The following is a 24,709-nucleotide window of genomic DNA, read 5'->3' on the forward strand; positions in this document are numbered from 1 at the left end:
TGATTCTTGGGATTGGAAATTTATTCTTTTTGGTGATTTGATTGAGTTGTCTATAATTAAATGCATAAGTGATAGTACCCATCCTTTTTCCTAGCCAAGTCCATGGGTGCATCATAAGGAATTTTGTTCGTTACAATAACTCTAATTTCCAGCAACTCATGCAAATGCTTCGCAATTTCAGATTTTTTGGAACTGCTCATACCTAGAAGGATAAACAACAATAAGTCTTCAATTTGAATGATATGCTTGAGTCCTATATCTTGAGGAAGCTTCGTGGGAAGATCTAGAATGCCACTTGATACTTTAAAGCAACGCAAGAATCCTTGAAATTTGTTCATGTTGACTAAAAAGGTTAACATTCATGGATTATATGTGGGACCTGAAATGAAAATACCCTTTCTTCAAGATATTCTCTATTTGATCAGGATCAACTTGTTTTATCCCTTCAGGAGGTAAGAACTTGATAGTGTACACATGATTGCCTCACTTGAAGGTAAGGATGCCTAAAACATATCTACACCCCAACATTTGTAATAACCACCCCTGATTTTTTTTTGAAAAGTGTTTGTTTGCAAATTGTTTCCAACAAAGAGAGTTTGCTGGTGTTAGCTTTCAGATTGCATTCAAGATACAAAGCAAGCATAAAAGATGATATTTTGCAACATGACATAGAAGATAAAGTGCTGATTATAACAAGTTTTTATTCAAACCAAGATTGATATCAATAAGCCACCAAATAGCAGATTCCAGACCTGTTATAACTCCCATATGCCAAGGCAAGATGTACAGCCTTCCTAGAGTAGGGAGATCAGCCTAGAAAATTCAAGTCTTATCCAAATATGACAAATGACCGCTCAAAATGCATCGCCCAGCAAAGAGGAATACTCAGAAATTATACCCAGAATGATAGCAAGCCTGGTTGCTGAAGTATGAGCAAAACTTCGATTCCCAGCTACTCAGAAAAAGCACTCCAAACTCAGAATTTTCACACCAGCACTCAGAAAAAGCTTCTAATCATCTCTAAACTCAAACCGCACTCCAAATAAGCACACTCCACACCAAAAGCAAGAAACTCATATTGGAAAACTAAGAATAACTTCATCTTTCTCAAGCCAAAATTCACCAACAAGCCCAAAATCACTGAATATCTTCAACCCAAAGTACCAACCAATTAGGGTGAATATTTCACCACCAAAACCAACAACCTAGATGAGAGATTTCGTCCTCTATCTAACCAAAGATGAACTCCAAAAATCAATCTGGCAGCATAACAGTAAGTTGTCAAAGCAGGCATAACCAAATGAGAGCTCAAATGAAAATATAAAGAGAGAGGGAAGAGTTAGGGCAACCTTTCTTCAATTTGAATTCATTTCCTTTCAAAACCACTTTTCAAAGCACAACAAAATAACCCAAAAAGGGTTGAACCTTTTGGAGCTCTCAAAATATAACTTTTTAAGTTCACTTTAGTCTTCTTATGTCAAGGTGTCACATTTGGGGAAGCTAAATAATAATCTTTTAAAACTACAACATCCCCCCTTCCTTGGTGTCACCTTAGGATGTCTATTTGGCCTCCTTTTACAAGCAAGTTAAGTTGCCACTTCACTAGGCGTAACACAGGGGGTATACTTTATGAACCCAACACCCTTACTTTAAGTCATAAAGCAACTTTATAATTGACTTAGTGATAAAAATCAAATATCTTTCTAAAAACATTAGAACTCACCAAGGCCATAATTGGAAACCACTTCATTGAACTAAGAAGGAATAGAGGCCAAGACCAAGTGCTAAAAATAGCAACATGCAAAAAATAGAGAGTTTGTCGGAAAACTTTTAAAATCACTGCTAGAGATGACTTTAGGACATTGAGTCCCCTAACCATATCCATTTAGCCTATGGGAACCCAAGAATAGGCTAATAGAAAACTCATACTGAGCTAGGTGCAAGAAGGGGACATTACAACATCTACCACATAAGATTTCTCTTTTAGAGTATAGTCACCCGTTGTTAGCTCTAGGTTATCCACCACACCTAAGAACTGAATATTCTTGGACCTGTATGGGCAAGTTTGTTGAGGCATACACATGAAGGTTTAATCAATAGATTTGTTTCTTGTCTAGGATATTTAGGACGCTTCCAATGTCTACCAAGACAAAAACTCTATTCCTTTTGATGTGGTAAAAGAATTTGAATGCATCTAGATAGTCTATGCCAATCATTATTGCTAGTGATGCCAACAATTGCCATGTCTCTACCATTGGAGTAGACTAGTTGTTAGGTTCATTCTCAACATTAGGTTGCTTAGTGGTTTCTTCAATATGTAGCTCAGAATTTGACTCATATGGGAGCATATCATTAGCCATGCAAAGATCTTTTGGATTACATAAATGACCCATATTCTATGTTTTAAACATTTGTGACAAGGGTTTGTAACAAAGGTATTTAGAGTTGTGTTTGATTGATGAATAGTTTTTTTAAAATAAGACCTAGATCTCCCTTCTTCGCCACTCTATTTTCAAATGAAAAACAGTTCTTAACATATCTTGTAACTCTCTTCCTAAGGGCCTTGATATGTTTTTTCACTCTCCTATTTACAACAATACCTATTTTCAAAGAGTTGGTGCAAATAGTTTTACCCTTAGATGGAAAACTCGCAGAGTACTTGTCAAGTCTTGAAAAACTCGCGAGTTTTATGCTTGGCGATTATTTATGCCATTAACTCGCACAAAACTTAAAAGAGTTTTTGGGAAAAACTCGCTGAGTTTTTCACAAAAACTCGGTGAGTCTAGCGCAAAAACTCAGCTGCATAAAAAAGAGAGGCTCAAACACATAAAAAAATTATCTATTTTTTTTCAAGTCAGTCTTATTTTCTTCATCATAATATATACATGAAATATAACATTTAAGTATAAGTCACATTTCATGTATATATAGGCAGGATGTTTGAGTGTGGTTTCAGATCTCTAGGAGTTATTTTGCAAATTCTAGGTTTTAGAAGATCTTTTAAATTTTCAGACTTAGTCAAATTTCAGTAATCAGTAGTAGGCTCCTATCAACATTCTGTAATTAGTAGGCTCCTATTTGTTGTGCTCGCACACTTCACCCCGTTTATGACATGGGACCCCCCCGTTTTAATCTGGTCTTCCCTCTCTCAAGTGAGAATGCCTAAGGACTTTGAAACCAGAGATGAAACTCGGGCTTCAAAGCAATAATGAAACTACAAAAGGTATGTGTTAGACAAGAGTTCTATGGTACAAATAGAGGATGAGGTACATGAAGAGATGAAATCTCACTATAAAATGGAGGCCTTTTTGATGATGTTCCAAGGCAATGACGAATGTATGCAGATTTTGTTAGCAGTGCAGGCAGTATTTTCGAGCTTACAACACCACTAATTCCAGGATACTTCCTTCCCCTTGCTTCTATTGGGAACCTTACAAAGAGGGACGAATGAGATGATAAGCTCTCAAATCGCCCTCTAGGGCCAAATTGTGAAGGAATGAAAATCGCACAAAACCTTCAATTTGCTCGAAAAAGTTATTCAAGCTTCAAAACCGCATAAACTCATGTCTATAGCCTGAAGTTTGTTAAAGATCACATTTTTAAGGTAAAGGAAGCGATAAAGACAATCTCGCAAATCCCCTCCATAGGCTGAAAAGTTAGTGAGGGAGGTGTCTGAGACTAAATCGCGCATTATGGTTTCATACCCAAATAACACTCAAACTCTCAAAATCGGCCCGCATGCCTAAATGCGAAGTTCGGAAACTTGAAAATTGTCTCTAAGTCCGAAATGTGAGGATAAGTCTCAAAATCGGCCTTATAGCCCAAAATGCGAGATACAAGTTTCAAATTTGCCCTCACAAGCCGAAAAACTCTCCAAGGCTCTCAATGTAAGCTCATTAGCCGAAAATGAAAAAGATAAAATGAAGAACTTAAAGTTAAAATCGCGCCTTTCAGGAAAATGAACAAAGAATTTTAAATCACGCAAACTAGTTCACTAAGCTGAAAATCCTCTTTGAAGCCGAAAATGAAGTAGAGAGAAGCTCGCAAAAATGATCCATAACTCGAAAAAGGGAAAACGGAGCAAGTTTCAAGTTTGCAAAATAACCCTCCAAGCCTAAAATCGTGAAATTTGTAAAGAAGAAGACAAAGGCCGAAATTCGAAATGCAACCCAAACTCACGAAAATAGTGTTAAAAGGTTGAAAAATTCAAACAAGTTCATATCATGCTGTATATCCTCGATGACCAAATATACGGAAAGGGTCATTAAGTTAAAACTCTCACAAAATAATTCAATGGCCTGAAAATGGAATGAAGAGTAAATCGCGCAATAGAGGCCATTTGGCTCGAAAATGGAATGAAGAATAAACCGTGCTAACATGCCAAAATGGCCGAAAAGATCAAAGCCAAATTCGGCATCAATCAAAATCACGCGATATACCCCTTTTAGCCGAAAACCTATAGATCAAAGGTCGAAAATAAAGGAAAATCGTGCAAATCACCGAGTTGTTTGTTTAAAGTCTTACATTTTGCCTCAAAAGCCTGAATTTTCACAGAGGGACGAAAAAAGTGAAGTCCAATAAGTCGCACCATTTTAGCAAAAGGGCCGAATTTCATTAAAAGGTTTAGGTTCGACGATTTCCCCCCCTTTTTACAAGAAATGAAATAAAACAAACTCGCACACCTCATTGAAAGTCGCGAATTTCATTAAACAAAAGGTGGCCAAAGCGTATTTCTGCCTTTGATTATATTTTGAGAAAAGATGAATGTGTCGTGCAATATATCGCAAATAGTCGAATTTAGTTAAAATTGAAAAATAAATTGAATGAATGATTCAATAATCGGATAATGTATATACAGAGATTACAAGACGACGTTCTAAATTAAGAACAAGTCGTTTAAAGTGAACTACTAAAAAGCTAAACACTAAATAAAGCTTAAAAACTAATTAACTAAAAAGAAAAAGCTAAATGCTAAATAAAGCTTAAAAGCTAATTAACTAAAAAGAAAAAGCTAAATGCTAAATAAAGCTTAAAAGCTAATTAACTAAAAAGCTAAATGACCATTAAACAAGGAACTAAATATAGGTGACTAAAATATAATTAAATATTCTAATACCCTCCCTTAATGGTCATTCTATCTACTAACTACCTTATAGAAGACACTGCAGGTCTTTTGATCACAAATGAAAAGAACACTCTGCTCCAGTGGAGACCCTCCTTGGATTTGAAAAGTGTTAATGACCAAGAATACCAGAATCCATCCAACTTGATGTTGGGTAACCAAATTGAAACCCGAAACCATGATTTTGAGGAAAATAGGCAGACCCTTTTGCAGAAGAGTATCAACTCCAAAACTGACTGCAAGATACCATGGTTGTAGATGTTTGCCCTGGCAGGTGCGACCCAAACTAACTGCAACAAAGCATGATTTTGAGGAAAAAACCGTCAAACCTTGAAATAGGAACCCTCGAAAAGAGAATTTACGATTTTGAGGAGAAAATCGAAAAACCAAGAAATCTAAGGTTACAAATCATCGTTTTTGTGGAAAAAAATGGTAAAACCTAGATAACTAAAATCTTACGCGAATATCGCGGATTACATATGAGATAATTTTTAAGGGAAAATTATAAACCCTGCGAACAATTTTTGAGGAAAAAATCGTGAAAACCCTCCCATGATTTTTTGTGGAAAAAATCAGAAAACTGACAAACAATTTTTCAGGAAAAAATCGTGAAAACCCTGGGACCTGTAAGACGAGGTCTGGCCTAAATCAATCTGATAAAGGTAACGATATTCAGATATCGTGAACATGCACTGTTTCCAAGTGTTGTGGTTGAGGCCACTGAACTTCTGACTGTGTTCCAACATGATGTTGGTCAAAGATGCCATCACGAAAATGGAGGTTGAACGAGGTCAACCTAGTGAAAGCATGAGACAAAAGAATCTGTTTCCAAGTGTTGTGGTTGAGGCCATTGAACTTCTGACTGTGTTCCAACATGATGTTGGTCAAAGATTCCATCACGAAAATGGAGGTTGAACGAGGTCAACCTAGTGAAAGCATGAGATAAAAGAATCTGATTCAAAAATCAGAATAGAAGCAGCTGCACAAAAAATTTGAAACCCTAGAGGAGAATTTTGGTACGAATTCTAAGGTGCGAATTTCAAGGTTTGGAAGAAACCCACAAATTAAAATTTTCTGCAAACTTAAAACTTGAAATTTTTCCTAAAAATAATCAGAAAAAATTAATAATTTGTAGAAAATTAAAAAATACCTCTGATTTTTTTGTAAAAAAAAATGGAAAAATAATGACGATTTTTTTTCGCCAAAAAAAAGGCAAAAAAAAAAGGGGCAGAAACCCTAGGTCGGATGTACAACATAAACAGCGCCCAGAATACACCAAAATTCCCGACGTCCACAGAATTAGCAGAAATCGTTGACTATTTTAAAATTCCAAGGCAAATTCGCTGGCACAAAATTCGAGGTATGGAAAACGAGGCACCCAGAAAAATCTAAGACCAACCCAGAAAAGCTCTTGAAAAACCCACCAAGAATTTGAAATCAAAATGCAGATCCAACGGCTCAAAAATTGAGACACGAAAAACAATGCACCCAGAAAAAACTGACGACGATCCAGTTGAGGTTTCAAAAAATCCACCAAGAATCTACAATCGGAATAAAATTTCGACTTGAACTGAAGGTTCAAAACCCTAGTCGAAAATTGCAGAAACCCTAGGTAAATTCTCAATCTGCAAAAAAAACCTCCAAGTTGCAAGCCCGAAAATCTCCAAAACCCTAAAAAAACATGAACTGCTGCCCAGCACAAAGAAATTCGCCCACGAACCAGAAACCCTCAAAAAGCCTTCAAAAAAGCAAAATCGTTTTTTTTAAAATAAAAAAACAATAAAAAAAATCTGGAAAATATTCCAAAGAGAAGGCCATGAATTTTTATTAAAAAATTTGCCAAACTTTAAAGAATCCCATCGACCCGCTCTGATACCATGAAAAATAAATTGAATGAATGATTCAATAATCGGATAATGTATATATAGAGATTACAAGACGACGTTTTAAATTAAGAACAAGTCGTTTAAACTTTAAAGTGAATTACTAAAAAGCTAAACACTAAATAAAGCTTAAAAGCTAATTAACTAAAAAGAAAAAGCTAAATGCTAAATAAAGCTTAAAAGCTAATTAACTAAAAAACTAAATGACCATTAAACAAGGAACTAAATATAGGTGACTAAAATATAATTAAATATTCTAATAAAAATCACGTACTTTTACTAAGCATGCCGAATTTCCAATTTATAAAGGGCGTAGTGAAGATAACTCGGCGATTTTGTGGAGTTTGCAGGATTAAAAAGAAAGTCGCCCAAAGACAAAATCGCCCAAAACCTCTTAAATAGCCGAATTTCGCTGGAGATTCAAATGGAGTGCCTTTAACTTGAAAGTCAAAATCTTGCGAAAGGCTTTTCAGGCCTGAAATTGGGTAAAGAGGCAAATAAACATTAAAAAACAAGTCTTGCATTCTTCTTCAAGGCTCGAATTTCGTGAGAAGCATTTAAAAGATACATCTCACAAAGAGCTTCTCAAGCCCGAACTCTACCGAGACAAAGCCCGACATCGTCAGTTAAATTTAATGTTTGTTAAATTAATTTAGTTAATTTTTCAAATCGATTGATTAAAGATGAAATTGATTGTTCGTAGGAAAACGACATTGGGAGGAGCTAAAGTGACGACTTAACGCAAGATCAAAGCCAAGTGCTAGAAGCTGGAAAAGAAGATACAAGAGCGCGAGATTGCAAGACCAAGCATTGGGAAGCTCGCCACCACCTGAACCACGGAGTTAGAATCCACCACCGAGACCAAAGACCGAAGAACATTCAGAATGCAACAAGTCTATACATTCTCAAAAATGCACAGTTGGATTTAATTCCAGAAATTCAGTTTTAAAAACTGAAATTGTTTAATGTAAAACTACCTGTGGACCCCACTCAAGATATTTTGAAACAAAGTGGAACTCAGGTCAGTTATCTCCAACTACCGGATATACCCAAATTGAAGCCAAACAGTTTTAGGTAGTTGGAATTGTGGTTGAAGGGATAATTAAGAATTAAGTGGGTATGGGCAGCCTTATTTTGTGGAATAAATTAGGACCCTTGGATGCAGTCAATCCTGCCCATCGATTCAAATTATAAATCTTATAAAAGGTAGAGGCCTTTCTTTTGTAAAGGGTTAGATTGTTAGATAGTTAGATTCTAGTTAGGCTGTTAGATTTCAGTTTTCAGATTAGGAGCAAAGTAGAGATGCTGCAGAAATTGTTGTAATAGATAGCTGGAATCAATATAATGGACATTGATTTGGTGTTTATCATCTTGGTTTTAGTCTGTGTGCATGGTTTCTTTCAGCATTTTTAGATAGATCTTTCTGTTTTGGGTGTGCAGGTATTTGATGGATTCAGGCTCATACCATTGAGGATATACTGATTGTATGTTCTTGTGTATGGTTAGTCTGAGCCTTTAATCGTGCTTAGTTCAATTGCAGGTGTCAGTCTGAGCTGCGCCAAAATTGGGTGCTTAGCCATGCATTTTAAGTTTGAAAATCTTCCAAGTCCCTTTGAAGATTGCACCGTTCCTGTGAGGTTGTGAGTTATTCTGGCTTAGCAGGGATTGGTTATGTTGGATCCGTCTACCGGCATACCAGTCTTGTTAATTTTAGGTTTCTTAAACCCTTCCCTTTTGATTTTATTTCGCAGTGCGAGAATCTCAGCAGACTAGCTTGTTGCAAAACGTAAGTCCCCTTGTGCTCCCAACAATACACATCGATCACTGAGTTATTCTGCAGTCAAGAACTGACATTTGGAACCTTGAGGTTGTCCCCTCTGATCAACTAAAACAGCATTAGGGCTTCCTTACACAAGAGAGGATAGGATACTCGGCGAGATCATTCTATTTTGCATTGGTCGGATAGAGTTGCAGCGATGCGATTTTAGCCACGTCAACACTATCAACAGTCTCTTGCTTTCTCTATCCCACTCACTTTATCTGCTCCTAATCCTACACCTATCGATCTCCCTATCACTCTTCCTTTATCCCCTCTCTCCACCTCTCTCTATCTCACTCTCTCCTCTCTTCGTCAAGATCTAGACATATATGTCTACCTTTATATCTCTCACCTTCAGACCCCCGCGAGGTGTGCTACCCTCAACCTCATTTTGGCGAGGTGGAGGAGCCACATCAGTCTCCTTGGACTAGACCCTTTAGTTCTACCTCTCCCCTGGTTTAAACTAGAGCTAGGAAGGGGAAGATGTAAATGTTTGAATGTAGTATTTACTTTTAGTTTTACAAAAACAATTTGCTATTTCATTTTGTTTCAGATTATCAATCATCAACATGCCACACGAGGATGTGATTTTGAACCTGATTTGCATTTAAATCAATCAAATATATCTAGACTCAGCTTGTTTCTTTTGTGTACTCATTTATTGACTCATTGGATGCATCTCCTCATTGGATTTTGCCAAGTATTTGCTGAGTTTTTGCTGTTTTTTTAGGCCTTGGTGAGTTTTTGCTTTTGGCGAGTAGTTCAACTATAGTTTTACCTTTGTTCAAATGTCCACTTGCAAGTTGCAAATATGTATTTTTGCACTAGATTTGAAGGTGGCTTGAACTTGGATTCCAAAACTTGAATTTTTTCTCTGTACTCCACAATTACATCTTCCTAAAATAGGTGCATCAATCGAGTTTCATAAAATTCAATCCAATTGGAATTTGTTCTCTTAGTGATAGGATAAACAAAATCAGTAAAGTCTTCATTCGGATTTTTAAAATTCCATCTTTCTACCCTTGTGCAAGCAGTACCACAACATTTAGCTTGTTTATTATTTCTACCCTAAAGGTTAGTCTTAGCAAGTAGTACCACAACATTTAGCTTGTTTATTTATTGTACCCTAAAGGTTAGTTTTAGCTTAGTCATGTATGGATTTCCCCTACACATCCAACTCATATTGTGGAATCTTCATTTTTAGGTTAAAGGAGGGTCATTGTGAGCTCCTTGCCTCTTCGTCTTCTCCATTTGTGGGAACGAGATCAATACCATCCCAAGGGGTGACATTATCCTCCTTTAAACCATCCAAATAGTGCTTTGAATCTTGGGTAGTGTTCTGGTCTAAAACATTGACTAATTCTTCACATTTGAGAATGGAATTAGGTTTTAATTTATTGCACCATTTTAATGCTTTTCTAGCAAGCATTTCAGCAAAGAGTTTTCCCTTGTCAATTTTTTAGGATCCAATCTTTGTAGGTGTTGTTGGAAGATCTAAGATGAGCCATACAATCTTGGTTCCCATTAAAGGTGATGCTAGGGGTTATACTTAATATCTCCATAGAAGTTATGTAAGGTGCTCAAGTATCTTTTTCTTAATTTTTGTGCTTGGTAAATTTTTTTAACATGACCGGTGATGCTGGCATGACATGCCCTCTGACTCCACGTGAAACACTTTTGAGCCGAAACTATGAATCAGTGAGGCCACAAATGGGGAATCGCATCCCCACACTTCACTTGATCAAACTCGTGAGCTCAATGGCCCGGCAAAAGCACAAGGCATGTGAGCTCAGTGGCCTAGCAAGGATTTGAACCTTGGTGGCTGCTTCACCAACGAAGTGTTTTAACCGAGAAACTACACGTCCAAAGACATAAGGTGCTTAAGTGTCACGTTGAATGGTTTGCAAGATTTTATTTCAAAGAGAAGGTGGTGTTGGTGTTGTTTGCTTCCCTCAAGGTGGATAAAACAAAGTAGAAGCTCTTAGATAAACTTGTTGAGGTTACTTTTTGATTTGGAGCATTTTTATTTGTAGTCAAATCACTTGATTTTTCATTTAATTGAAGTTCCACTTTGATGGTTGAAGAATGTTGTGTGCATGCAAGTTTTATTTCACTTGGGATGGTTGAAGAATGCTGATGTCTGCATTTGAGTTTTGTAAGTGAATAGATTATCTAGGAGGATCTACTAATAGTGGTTCTTGCGGTTACACCAAGACCATTCTCATAGCTTGTGATCATTGTGGTAACACTTCTATGGTTTGCAACACATAGAGAACCTCCTAGATGTTCATGATAACACAAGAATCATCATTTTTGTTTAGTAGATGTCTCATGCTGTGATAATGGTGCAAAGCACTCTACAGAACATTGGGCTTGGTAATCACCATGAATGTGTAAAACCTTTTGCGGTTTTAACTATCACTTCAGCAAAACTCACACTGCTCATCATCATGCCATTTTGAGTGTTACAATATGAACATTAGACAATGCAATTGTTGCGGTAATCTAGGTGGTACTCTTGATGCTCATGTTATGCCAAGTCATCCACCTACACATCACGCAAAACAACCAGATTGTCTAACCATCTGGAGATGATTAGTCACACATGGAAATACTTCAACTTCCACAATGCTCAGTTCTACTTCCATAAGGACTCTTAGCCTTCATGCCATGTAATCTGTACTCGCATATCTATAACATTTGTAAGGAGTGATAGATAGATAGGTATATGTCATGTCCCCTTTTTAAATGTAAATCATTAGAAGACCCTAGCCTATTATTTTATTTCATGTAGGCTATTGAGGTGTTGCAAGGAAAATAATTTAATAATTTAAGTTGTCCTAAAATGTAACTTTATGCTATATTCATAAAAGGCAACTTATGTTTCACTATAAAAAATTATGAATTGCCACCAGGATTATGGTCCAAAAGTAATGTTAATTAAAAGGAATTTCTAGAAACTTTTCAAAAATAAAGTTTTGGAGGGAAAAGGAGAAGAAAAAAATATGATATTCCCTCAAGAACCTATTTGAGGAGAAGTTTGAAAGGTCCCCAGCCAGGTTATACTGAATTTTTTCTGATTCTTATGCTGCTGTATTGAGGTTTAAGACTGATTTTTTGAGGGTTTTTGCTTGGATTTGTTATCAATAGTTTGAATAGGGTATAATCATGAATAATTGCCAATAAACCATCACTTTTGAAAGCAAAATGCAAGAATATAATTGACTGTATATTAATTTCAGAATTCTGATTTTTGAGACAGCAATACAATGACTTCCAAAATCAAGAAATCTATTTCACCAAAGCACAATGAGCATGCCAGGAGTCCAACGCCTAGCTAGGATAGGGGGTTTATTGAATAATCTTGAAAAGAACACAATGGATTAGCGTCCGAGGATGTCCAATGACTCCAACGGAGTTTATTTGCACCAACTATAATTAACAAAAACAAATATTCTGAATTTTCTAAGATTTGTGCTTGGCTTGCAGGCAAGATTATTGAATTTACTAAGTTTTCCTCAATGAATGATTGATCTGAACCCCATTTGCCATGTGTAGCGTGAAGAATGCATCAAATCTTTGATGGAAAGTGAGGACAATGAAGAATACTCCAATTCCCAACCCTCTACTGAGATGTATGACGCAATTTGTGCACCCAGAGGCCTGCAAGTGGGGAACGACCAGCAAGGAGAAGGTACGGCTGGCCCAAGGAATGGTACGACACCCTTTGGGGGTTTCCAAACCCTCTTCAATTTGCAAGGTAAAGTTTGTATCTGCTGATAGTACTCTCAATTGAAGCACAAATAGGAATCTTGTATGGATTCTCCACAATTATGAACTGGGTTTGTATCCAATTCACTGATCCCCAAGGAGTTTTCGTTCCCTAAAGGCTTGTCTGCTGCTGAAAACCATTTGCAAAGCTTAATTCCAAAATAGCTGATGTAAAATGATTGAATGAATATCCAAAGAAACCCCCAACATGTCACTTTAATAGCCTCTAACCGTAAACGTACTTTTTAGGGTTTCCATGCTTTATTTTATAACACAATGATGTTTTATTAATTACTTGGCCTTCCTCTATGCTGATCGTACCTTTTCCCTAGGCTCCCTTTTATTATTTTAAGTTGTTTTAAAAACAACTTATGCTATTTCTCCTAGCCAATGTGGCCCAAGGTGGTCGCCTTTATTATAATATTAAAAATACTTTATTAAAAAAACACTTTATTCAATTAAGTGGAACTATTGAAGTTATTACTTTAATAATCCAAATTTATTCCCGAATTCACCACATGAACTCCCAAACTGAAAATTGAATGCTATCGATTGTCCAAGTATGATGACTAGATGTGGCAGTGCAACTAACAATCTCATAAAAGTAGGGATGCTCCTAAAAATTAGGAGACTGTCTCAAATCGATGATAAACACTGCTAAGACACTCTGCTATGCTCTTCGGTCCTCCAATGGTCAAACAATCAATTGGCAATCTCCTAAAAAATAGGAACCCTCCTAAAAAATAAGAAATTGCTCTAGAATGCCCAAAATGTCTCCAATACTCCTTAGGTCACCAAATCCCCAAATGGACTCCCTATTCAACATTTCAGCCCATGGGAACCCTACTTATAGGCTAACCCATGTTGACAACTGGATTGTCTAAGGAAGGGACATTAGAGTCCTCCTTTCCCGGAGATTGCTTGTCCACAAGCAATGCGTCACTATATCACCGGGATCCCACACTAACCGTAGGTAGAACACTGTATGCTTCCACTGCTCTATTTTGATATAGATGCCATATAGCCTCAATACTTGAAGCAATTCACCATGATCCTGAAGTGCCAATGCATCATTGAAGCCAGTTCCTGGATCCCAAACCAAAATGTCAAACTTGCTTAATTGAGATGAAGGAGAAATATCTCAATGAAACACCATGAAAGAACCACCCATGGGGGTAGACCAACAAGAAAATGTGAAAATGAACTCCCACAATCCAATAAACCAACACAATTGGACACCTAACATCACTGTTGTAACTCAGATCAGCAATCTGGATGATATCATAAGTGTCATCATACCAATGCAAACCATGGAAACCCATCTCATACTCCTTCCACATCTCATACTCCATCCATCCAATAAATATACTTCCATACAATCCCAAGTAGCTGAATAGCTGATATAAACCATGGAAATTCAAGAAGTGCAGCATAATTCCAACTAGGACAGCCACTATCCCATGTAAAATCTATGAAAAATAAATCACCAACCAACAAAGTAGATCGCTGCCATATCACACGAAATCGGTGACATAGCCAAAGATGAGTTATGAATATCTTCAATGCTTGTTATAGACAACTCTTGTGTTGCTCGTCCACTAGGAGTGTTGTCAATAAAATCATCATTACCATCAAGAAAATGATCAACATCTTGAATTTTCTGAATTTTTCAGAATTGGCCAATCTTTGCTCATCATGATGTAAAGTGTGGTGGATGTCATGAATGTGCTGAAGATGGAGCTTGGCTTGAAGGGCCAATAACTTGGCTTGCTTTGCCCTTTCTAGCCAACCATCATTCAATTTCTGAGACTACTCTATGTCAGCTGCTCCAAAATGTTTAAAATCAGTCCCATAATGAGTTGCATCATAAATTTTACCATGCCCAATGCTTGCATTTTGTGTGCCAATCACAGTAGAGTCTACATCACTCATTTCCCTATGATTAAAGGTTGCAATGTCATGAAAAATTGAGGATTTACCACTGCTATTAAATATTAGAAAATTAGAGCTAATTTCTTCATTTTTATCCATGTTTTTAAAAGCCTCCTTGTTAAAGCAAGCAAGCATACTGTTAGCTGCCCTGCTCTTTGGTTCACTCATTAGTGCCTTAAGTACAATATGTTTACCCATGTGAGTAAACTCCAACTCCATCTTGTTGAAATCATGGGCATACCTCCCAAGAGATTTCAACCATTGAACACCAAGTACCACATGCGTCCCTCCACCAATACCAACAACATAGTAATCATCTATGAAAGAATAATTATCCAATGCAATAGATAATCGTGGTACCCTTCTTGTGCAACTCACTTTGGAACCATCTGCTAGCATGACATGGAATCCATCGAATTCCTCTACCTCCAGCCCCTTATTTTCCATAAAACCCTCATTTATGAAATTATGAGTGGCACTGCTATCTACCAAGCATAACACTCGTTCCTTGACAATCCCTTCCAACACGAAAGGCTGATAACTAGGAACACTGAAAAGAGTAGCAATAGTGCCATAAGCAAAATCATGTGTATCAACAACTTCCTCATTGTTGCCCTCAGAATTTGTATCCTGAATTCGCTCATCATCCACATCTGAATGAACCTCAATGAGATGTGCCTTGCCTTTCCAAAGGCATCTGTGTCGAGGCTCCCAAGGCTCCTTACACGAGAAGCATAGCTTCTTCATCCTCGACTCATTACGAGTCTCTTGATCCATCCTGGGAGGAGGTGGTGCATTTTGGTGCTATGTTGAAGACCTTTGAAAAGGCTTGGGGCCATCGGAAGATTTCTTATTCTGTTGAAGAGAAGTGGGTGGTGGTATAGTCTCAAGGTCCAGGGTAATATGAATAGCCTCATGTAGGGTCTTAGGCTTAAGAGCCTTAACCAATCCCCATAGTCTGTTATGCAAACCCTCAATAAACAACATCACCACGCGTCTATTTGGCATCTCAGGAACCATAACAACAATACGTTGAAACTCATTAATGTAAGTTTCAACATGTCCGGTCTATTGCAGCAGTGCAAGGTCTCTGTAATACAACTCAACATCCCTACAATCAAATCTAGCAATCTACCACTTAGTAAACTTAGTGTAAGAATGTATTAGTCTATGGTAAGAATGTATAAGTTAGAGAATGATGAGATGGATATCCTGGATGAGGGATTCCAAGAGGGGATGATTTACGCTCTTCGTGGGGTTGAGGATAATCTGTGTGAAGAAAGTAATCAGGAAGAGGAAGGTATTGAACAACCTACAATTCCTGATTGGTTAAGAGAAAGGATGAAAATAAAAGCGCCTATGGAAGTTCAGGAAGAAGATGACACAATTGATTTCTTGCCTAGATTAGAGAGGGTGGCAGTAAAGAAGACAACCAAGAGGTTTTCCACAATTCAGAGGGATGAAATGGGCTGCCATTCAATTCAGATTGCTGTGCCGAAAGTTGATAGAGAAAAGGAAGACATTACTCCTCAGGAGTATGAAATCACCACTATCAACTTAGGTCCGACCACCAAGGGTCAAGAAGTTGAAGACTTGGACAATTCAATCACTTCCATCAAGGCGAGATTGGAAAAGGAAATAGGAAAGAAAAGAGAATACAAGAAGGGAATTGAATGCCTAAAGAAGTATATTCAGCACTTGACCAAGCCTCTTGATCAATATGATGCTGTAGCCCCTCCGCTTTTGAATCTCTCACAGGAAGCAATTGGAGACTTTGAGGACGAAAAGGTGACAGCAAAAGAGGCCAAGAAATGGATGGCAAGCAACAGTGAAGAGGCTGCCACATTTGTGGAAAAAGTGGTGCTAACATATGGACAAACTTTTGTATTTCTCTCTAGAATTCATGACATGGCAACAGTATGAGAGGATCTTTAGGATATTCAAGATAGAATAATCTTGTGCCTAAGGGTGTTGAAAGGAATTCCTAAGCAGGAATTAATTGATGAACAAGTAATTGTAGCAGGGGCTGTATATGATTTCAACACGTCGTATTGGGCTTGGCTGCACGAAGTGAGGTCCTAGAAAAGGTGAAAGATGATGGTATCAAAGTTGAGCAGATTAGAGAAATTCAAAACAATATTTTCCTTGTAGCTGCTGATATACTTGGGAAAGAGACTATTTGACAAAATGATATGTAGGTGGAAAATCTAAAGCTCAAAACTCAGGAGAATTTCTTCGCCATCACTGGACCAATTCTAAAATAGAATTTGACTAAGGCATCAAATTTCTTGTCCATCTGGGATGCCTTCCAGAAACAGGATTTGGAATGGGAGAATGCTTTTACCACGCATGCAGATGACTTGGACGGAATGGAATTCAAAGTGAATATACTGCCACATGTCACAATGGAAGAGGTCAGCTCGATTGTGTCCAGATTCATCGAACATGCTGCTGCGAAAGAGGATAAGGATGCACCTTCCTAGAAGATGGCTCCTTGTGCCACTTGTCTTCCATGCATTTGTTCTTGTTGCTATTATGGGAAACCCTATTTAGGGTAGTTATGTTTTGATCTTGATCGTTGATCTTAGATTGATCTCGGCCTTTCATTTATTTCAGAAACTCTATATAAGCTCCTCTTCTCTCATTTTATTGTGTGGAGAAATTTATGAGATTGTTGCTAAGAACTATTTTGATAATAAATGTTCATTCATTTTGCTTTGAATCCTTATTGTTATCACGTGGTTGCATGGTTGCATATTTTCTTCAACATAGAATAGATTTGCTTTACAAAGTTGTCAGATGAATGAAAGATTTGATAGTATAGATTGGTGAAATGTTTGCTAATACTTTTTTTGAACAAATGATTTTTGTTCATTGTGTAAAGTTAGCCTGAGCTTATTGCGTGGATGCTTTAACTTCTACTTTGGATAAATATTGTTCATTTGATGGTATTAATTCACAAGTATGAAAATCTATAGCACAACCCTTGAAGATTGCATATACTTTGTGTAGTTGTCCTTAGCGTGGTGAAGTAAAGTGTTGTTGTTAGTTTCACCTAATCTTTACTGTCTTTCGAGTTCTTAGGAGTAGAATAGAACTTCTAAACCTTTCTCCTTTTTATCCTTTTTTTGAAATCCGAAATTGAAAATGCCCCAAAAAGATAACGTTTATTGTCAAATCCGTCTAAGTCTTAACTTGTGAATCATATCAGTTGAGTGTAAGTTCCCCTTGTATTTCAGCAAACATCACCAAGGAAGCTATATCCAACGTAAAGCCGCTAGTTCACACATATAAACCTTGGAGTCGCCGTATGGTCTTCAGCAATCTTGGCATACATAGTGATTTTGTTCAAGAGAGGGTAGAGTGTCCTTGGGCATTTTATTTTGTGTTCGGTGGGTGATAAAATGCACACCAACACATAGTTTATGCGCTGATACATCAATTATAAATGTTGATAACTTGATATGGCTGGAAAAGAATTATTGAATCCTGAAATGCAAATAGTAAGTAATTATGAAACCCCGAGGTGTCAAATGCACTTAAATTTGAATGAAACATCAATTTGTAACCCTCTGAAAATTGATTTTATATGATTTGCAACTGCTGGGACAATTACATTGACAGATACACAAATTGGAAACACAATTTCAGACACTCCAATTTTATTTAGGGCTCACAAGGGGCCTTGTTGATCTGAGTTTATATTTGAATTACTTGACCGAAAATGATGGTAATATAACTGCCACACGCCAGAGGAACCTTGTGAACAGCAAGATTGGTGGCTGGATATGACGGAAATAAAATTGTGACAGCAACAAAAGTCCTCTGAAAAAGTAGATTGCCCAATATGACAAGGTGGCTGGCTGGTATAGGGCTGTGGAGGACCTAGAAAAGATGTTTTGAAGGTTGGAAACAACTGAACAGAAATAATGTTGCAAATACAATCTTCCCAATGATGACACAGGTCCTAATAGGTGTGATCAGCCTCAAATAGTAGCATTGATGACAATAGTTAGCAAATAAACCCCCCTGTATGGCTGGTGCAGAAACTCCAGCAACAAATTATGACAAATATAATGCAAAGTATGTCCACCCAAGCACTCAAACAACATGATTGATGACAATAGTTAGCAAACAAATGTCCCTGTATGGCTGGTGCAGAAACTTCAGCAACAAATTATGATGAATATCATGCAAAGTGTCTCTGCCCAAACCCTCAAACAATAATAAGTAGCAGCAGAAGTAGCAACAACCTCTCAATCCTGTGCCTTTTGAAATTCATTGATGAAGCTCTGAATCTGTGATCCAACAAGCCCTTAAATGTTAAGTTTTGTAATATCTAAGAGGATCATAATAATTTATATTCTTGAAACTTCAGCTATATAGAAAGGTAAATTGTATCATGTGATGAAAATTTTGTTAACAACTGGACATTAAGCACCTTAAAAAATGCATGCACATTGTTGTTGAATGCCATTAAATCACAGAAAGGTATGATCTAACTGATTCACAAACCCTGCTTAGATAATTTCTTTACCAGCAAAATAAAAGGAAAGAGATAATACTACACTCTCCCAAGTGACTAAAGTAGGCTAGGACATAACAAGCATATCTAGTTATAATAGCTTGGGGAGCCCAAATGAAAAGATAAAAGCTGTAGTATCAGAATACACACTAAAAACTAGCTAGAGTAAAAGAAAATTCTTTGAGACATTAAGGTAAATTACAGACAGTACAAATATCATAAATGCTTAGAGAAATTAGCACAAATTACGATAATACAAAATTCAAATATAAAAAATGTTACAAATATTACAACTGGTCATGTGAAAGAAACTCCCGTGCTGTAGATGTTGATCAAGAAGAGAAATCAAAAGGGTATCTTGACTGGTGCTAATCTAGTTCTACATTAGAATATGAGTGTGGAATAAAACAAGGAACTGATACAGAACTTGATAGTGTTGGTAGATGAGAGGAATGGGCTGCGAACTTGACTGGAAAATTGTGGGTGTGACTGGGTGAGAATAATTTGTTTCTCAGTAACTTGTGTAATACTTAAGGTTGATGATCCCTCAGAAGGATTTACAAAAATGGTTTGTGTGTGTATGCATAGATCACATGCACTGTGAGATAAACACAAATGGCTAGTATTCTGAAAAATGGTTCTTTGCATCTTTTGAGATTATACATATCTATGCTTGAGAACTTTCTCAATCTATATCTTTGTGTGATATATGCCATCCCTTTGAAATAAAACTGGCAACCCATGTTTTTCTTTCACCAAAATATTCTTAAACCTACGATATGTGCCTTGATATGCATAGAAAGTAATATTTTGTTGCAATTGTCTTTTAGCCTATGATATCTTGTGTAACACTCAATTTCTTTATTTTCCCTTTCTCCCTTGTCTGAGCCACATGTCCGGTGGTACCATTTGCTTTTCATTTTGTTCTCGATTTTAATGAGGCAGCTTAGATTTGAATGATTTAAAGTTTTGATTCATTTTTTGGGTTAAGATTTCCCTATTTTTTGTAGCTTTGTTGTCACCATGTTGTTGATATGTTGCTATATGTAGACAGTAATGGTTGCAAATTCTCAGGCTATTCTTATTGCATACATTGCTTCTTCTTTCAGAGGGGAAATCCCATCAGGCACAAAGAAACAATTCGCATAGGATGCGGTGCTGGTTTTAGAGGTGATAGGCCAGTTGCTGCACTACAGTTGCTTCAAAGAGTGCCGAATTTAGACTATCTTGTGCTTGAGTGTTTGGCCGAACGGACCTTGGCTCTTCGCTATGATATAATGATGTCTGGTGGACATGGCTACGATTCACGGAGTATGTTTCAGATTTCCTGATATCATTTCATATGAATTTTTTGGGTGTAAACTTATGCAGATCCACCTGGAATTTCAATCCCTCTTTAGTGACAATAGTTCTATGGTATTTTGATCTCATGTTTTATCCTTAAAACTGATTTTTCTAACATAAAAGACAATTGTAAGTACCTTACAAATACTTAATTTGTCTTTGCAAGATATTGTTAATTAATAGAATTTTAATTATAGATAATGACATGTTCTTGATATTTTAATGCTCACATAGCTCTCATTTTTTCTCTATAATTATTTTTTCTGTTTTTCTTTATGATATAGGGAGAATCAATTGTTAACAAGTTTTACCTCACTATTTTCCTTCTCCATGCTATGCCTATTGTTATTGTAATATGCACCCCCTGTTTTTTTTTGAAAGTTTTGCAAAACAACTTAACAACAACAAACATTTATTTGAAAGGACACTGTTGTTACAAACTAATATATCATAGGCATACAATAAGCTGATTACAACAACCACTTGATGAAACTCTTATTTTCAAGCATTCATTTATTACATTACATAGATTTGATCATGAATGCGTGCATGAAATATTTCAAGAAAATAATCTGATGCAGCTCACAAGTCTGAAACCAAAGATTCAAAGAGGACTTGATCTGAAAATAGCACAAATTCAGTCAACTACAGCCCGAAGCCTTCTCTACGAGCCTTCAAACTCCACCACAACCTCAACCAATGATTACCAACAGATGAAAGTTGAAACAATGCCTCTAACTCATCAATCACCCTTGGAGATTCTGAATAATGATTTTTTGCATGTCTGCAATGACAAAACATCAACTCCAGTTCTGATCCTAGCGCCAACACAGGGACAGCAAGGTATAAAACTCCTCAAAACTCAGTCATATCTGATCCAAGCAGTCTCAGTTAGGTCTGCAGAAGCTAACAACACCTGGTCGATGTCAAAACAATGCCAATAAACACCCAGTTATGCCACATGTGGGTTTCCAGCAAAGGGCATGTAAGATCCCCTTAGAAATCTTCCCAAAATTTTAACTTTATCTTCTCAATAATCTGTTCAAAGAGTTTCAGACTTGCCAAAGATAGATGTTTCTCAGAATGAAAGGATTGATGCAAAAATAGAAATTACCATTAATCATATTCCTTTCAATAACAAGGCAAATATATAAAATTGAATTGATTTGCAAATACCAATACTAAGAAAAATACCAATCTGGAACAGAGTTTGCTGCAATCAGAAAATAAACGTTGTGCACCTTATTATCTACATTCAGCTCTTATTCTTGAATCTGCAAAATCTTTTAATGTTCAATATTTCAATATCTGGAAATTTGAGTTCAACAAAGACCTTACAAATTTCATTGAACTCCAATAGTTAAAACTAATGCGAAATCAAATGTGGCTCCGCCAATCGCCAATCACCAGCTAGGGAGGAATCTTGCACCCCCAAAAATGATCTTCCCAAGAGGGTGTTGTGCCTTGTGCACACTCCCCATCGTCGACAGGGTCCCATGACCGAAAAATGGCATGTAAGGTGAAGTGCATCCTATAGACAGACTTTGAGCTGCTAAGTGTTGTACACTCTTATCATTTTGAGAAGGTTGATAGGACAGTAGAAGTGCTGAAGACTTTGTGCTTTCATTTCTATTTTCCCGTCTCGGGGAAGTGACAGAAGTCTTTGTGCTTTCATGGAAACTTTGCTTCCCTTTATGTTCTAAAAATCCTACAAAAAGTTTCATTTCTGTATTAACCGTTGTTGCTGTAATTTCTTTTCTGAAATAAGAGAAAGAATATCGTCTGTTTTGAAGAAAGAGAATAAGATGTTATCCCACCCAAATTAGTTTAGTGTTAGTAGTAGTAGAGGGGGAGCCTTCGTTAAATTAGGAGAGTTTTATACTCACACACTGTGGCTGAAACCACAATTTGGCACATCTTCCAAGGTGTACAAAATTTTCAACCAACAACTTAAAAGGAAATAAAAATGAAAAACTTAAGTCATAACGTTGACTTTAGTACAAAGCTAAGTCTTATCTTCAAATACCCCCTCCTAAGGCTTACTGCACTAAAACAAAGCAAACTAACATAATAACAAATAAACTAGCAATGTTCAATTCCATGAATTTATTAGAAGTTTTATTTGAAAATATATCATAGGCCAAGTAGAACTCCATCAAGCTGTGTAGTAACCCTTGTAAAGGTGTAGCTCTTGAGCTGAATTCTTTAGTTCGCAGATTACCACCTCCCCAAACTCTCAAATTATGGATCTCTTGAATTATTGTTCAAGAATTCATGCTAAGCTACATCCAAAATGCTCCATTAATTTTTCTCATGAGTCTTGTAAGGGTATAACTCCTATGATCCACAAACTCCCAAACTAATTGGGCAAAAATTCATATGGAGTTTTAACTACATCAGATTCCTTGCTATCTTCAAAATGCACACAAAGCAAATTTTTCACTATTGCTAGCTTTAAAGGATATTCAACAATTGCTTTGGTTTTATCACCATCATCATGCTCCTGCGATGACAGTGATGCCAAAATTAAATGGTTGGACAGATTTTTGATGTCTTGGATTGTCTTATGACTAGCCAAACCTTAGCAATCTCCTTGTGCTCAAGTATCTTCACTGTTCCCACATCATGCATCTTCCATTGATTTCCATCCTCATCAAATCAGTAAGGTTTGGCCTTGATGTCAAGGGGGGTATCGTTCTCTTTAGGTTGTGTGAGAATGGGATCACCTTGACTTGCATTCATCTTCCTGTATTTGATATTACACACCAATCTGTTGAGTCAATCCAAACATAATAAAATCGTAGAGCAATCACAATAAAACATTGCTGTTATTTTTATGTCATATACCTATCCATATTTTTTGTAGAAAATCTTATCATAGTTAGCAAAGATGGCTTGTGATTTTCCAACATATACTCCTCACAAGTTTTTGCAAAAGAAGCAAGCATGATTTTTTATTATTGAATGCTTGTGATTTTTTTCACAAAAAACCCTGCAATTAATAGAAAAAACCTATGCTATTTATCCTTGCAAATATTCACGATTTCTGGTTATTTTGAGTTGGGATTATCACAAAAAATGGCACGATTTGCATCTCTTTCTCAACCACAATATTCCTCCTTTGGTGTTATGATCAGCAAAAAAACTCCCCTCCAAATTCCACTATGCAAATGGTCACAATTTTTAACAACAAAAGTCCACCTATGATCTTTCAGTTTGTGAACCCTCAAGTCTTCTTTTGAAAGAAAACCTATGAAGCGAATTTTAGTGATTCCTTTCCACGTGATCTCCTGCTTTAAAACCATGTTGTAAAAAGAAATATAACACAATATTATAATTATTTTAGATATCGAGATATTGATTACAAGTTGGTTCATCTCCTTATCTAAAATTAGAAGATGTAACCAGATAAACATGTAATGTCCCCAAACTTGGACTGAGAGATGCCGAGTGCTGATTGGAGCAATCTGATATATTTTTCTGAGTCTGATTTCTTTGACCAGCGGTTGGAATTTTGGTTTTTAAATGAGTTTTTTGAGGTTTTATGCCTTTTTTGAGTTTTTTATGATTTAAGCTTAGGGAATTGACAATGCAAAATGAATAACAATGATAACACATAAAATAATTGACTGGAAACTAGTCTCAGATTTCTGATTTTTATTTATCAGCAATAAACAATTGAATATAAATGATTTTCTTCAACAATCTGAGCCAACAATGGCCTACCATGAGTCCAGCGCTGGGAACAGAGGTTGATTTCTTGGCCTGAATAGGTGAAATGCCTGAATGAAGCACCTCCAGCTGCAACCAATGACTCCTGAGAACTTTATTCATCTACTGGATAATTATCAAAAACAATTTAGTGGAAAAATTCTTATTCCAGTGCACTTCTTGAACTTTTCCCAGGAGAAACCCCAATCTGGTGTGTCTTCTACCCACAGTTTTGCTCCTGTAGCTCTGGTATGAGCCAAATTCACCAAATAATCAATGGATTTCCTCTTATTTGCTGCTGACAATGAAAATTGTATGAAAAAACTGATGCAAAACCCCTTAAATTATTTTATTGAAAATCCAGGCAAGCTCCAAGTGGTACGATTTGGCTAGGGAGAGAATGGTAGACCACAATTCGCCACACTCTGAAATATCTTCTCAAAATCTGCTCAGATCTGATATTCAGTCTATAACCTTGCTGTAGCTGCTCACAAACTTGGATTTTGGTCCTTAATGGCTGAATATGAACATTCCAGGCTAAATTGATGGCACAAAGGTGAGGGGACTTTCGTCCTCTCACACAAAGTCTGAAGATTTTCACC

General features: G+C 36.7%; 1 protein-coding gene across 3 annotated transcripts in view; it reads left to right on the top strand.

The window, feature by feature from the left end:
- The window catches only part of LOC131047558 (uncharacterized), a 305,899-nt gene that overhangs the window by 15,917 nt on the left and 265,273 nt on the right, over positions 1-24,709 (top strand). For 2 of the 3 annotated variants that reach the window (XM_057981398.2, XM_059219838.1), the window contains exons 1-2: positions 12,383-12,584; positions 20,162-20,363. In XM_057981398.2, coding sequence (XP_057837381.2) covers positions 12,423-12,584; positions 20,162-20,363 — 364 coding nt within the window. In that variant the 5' untranslated portion in view covers positions 12,383-12,422. Of the gene's footprint in view, positions 1-12,382; positions 12,585-20,161; positions 20,364-24,709 lie in introns of those variants that run through there. The other variant, XM_057981396.2, reaches the window with a different exon arrangement.

Source organism: Cryptomeria japonica, chromosome 4 (genome assembly GCF_030272615.1).
Source record: "Cryptomeria japonica chromosome 4, Sugi_1.0, whole genome shotgun sequence".
In the NCBI taxonomy this organism is placed as follows: domain Eukaryota; kingdom Viridiplantae; phylum Streptophyta; class Pinopsida; order Cupressales; family Cupressaceae; genus Cryptomeria; species Cryptomeria japonica.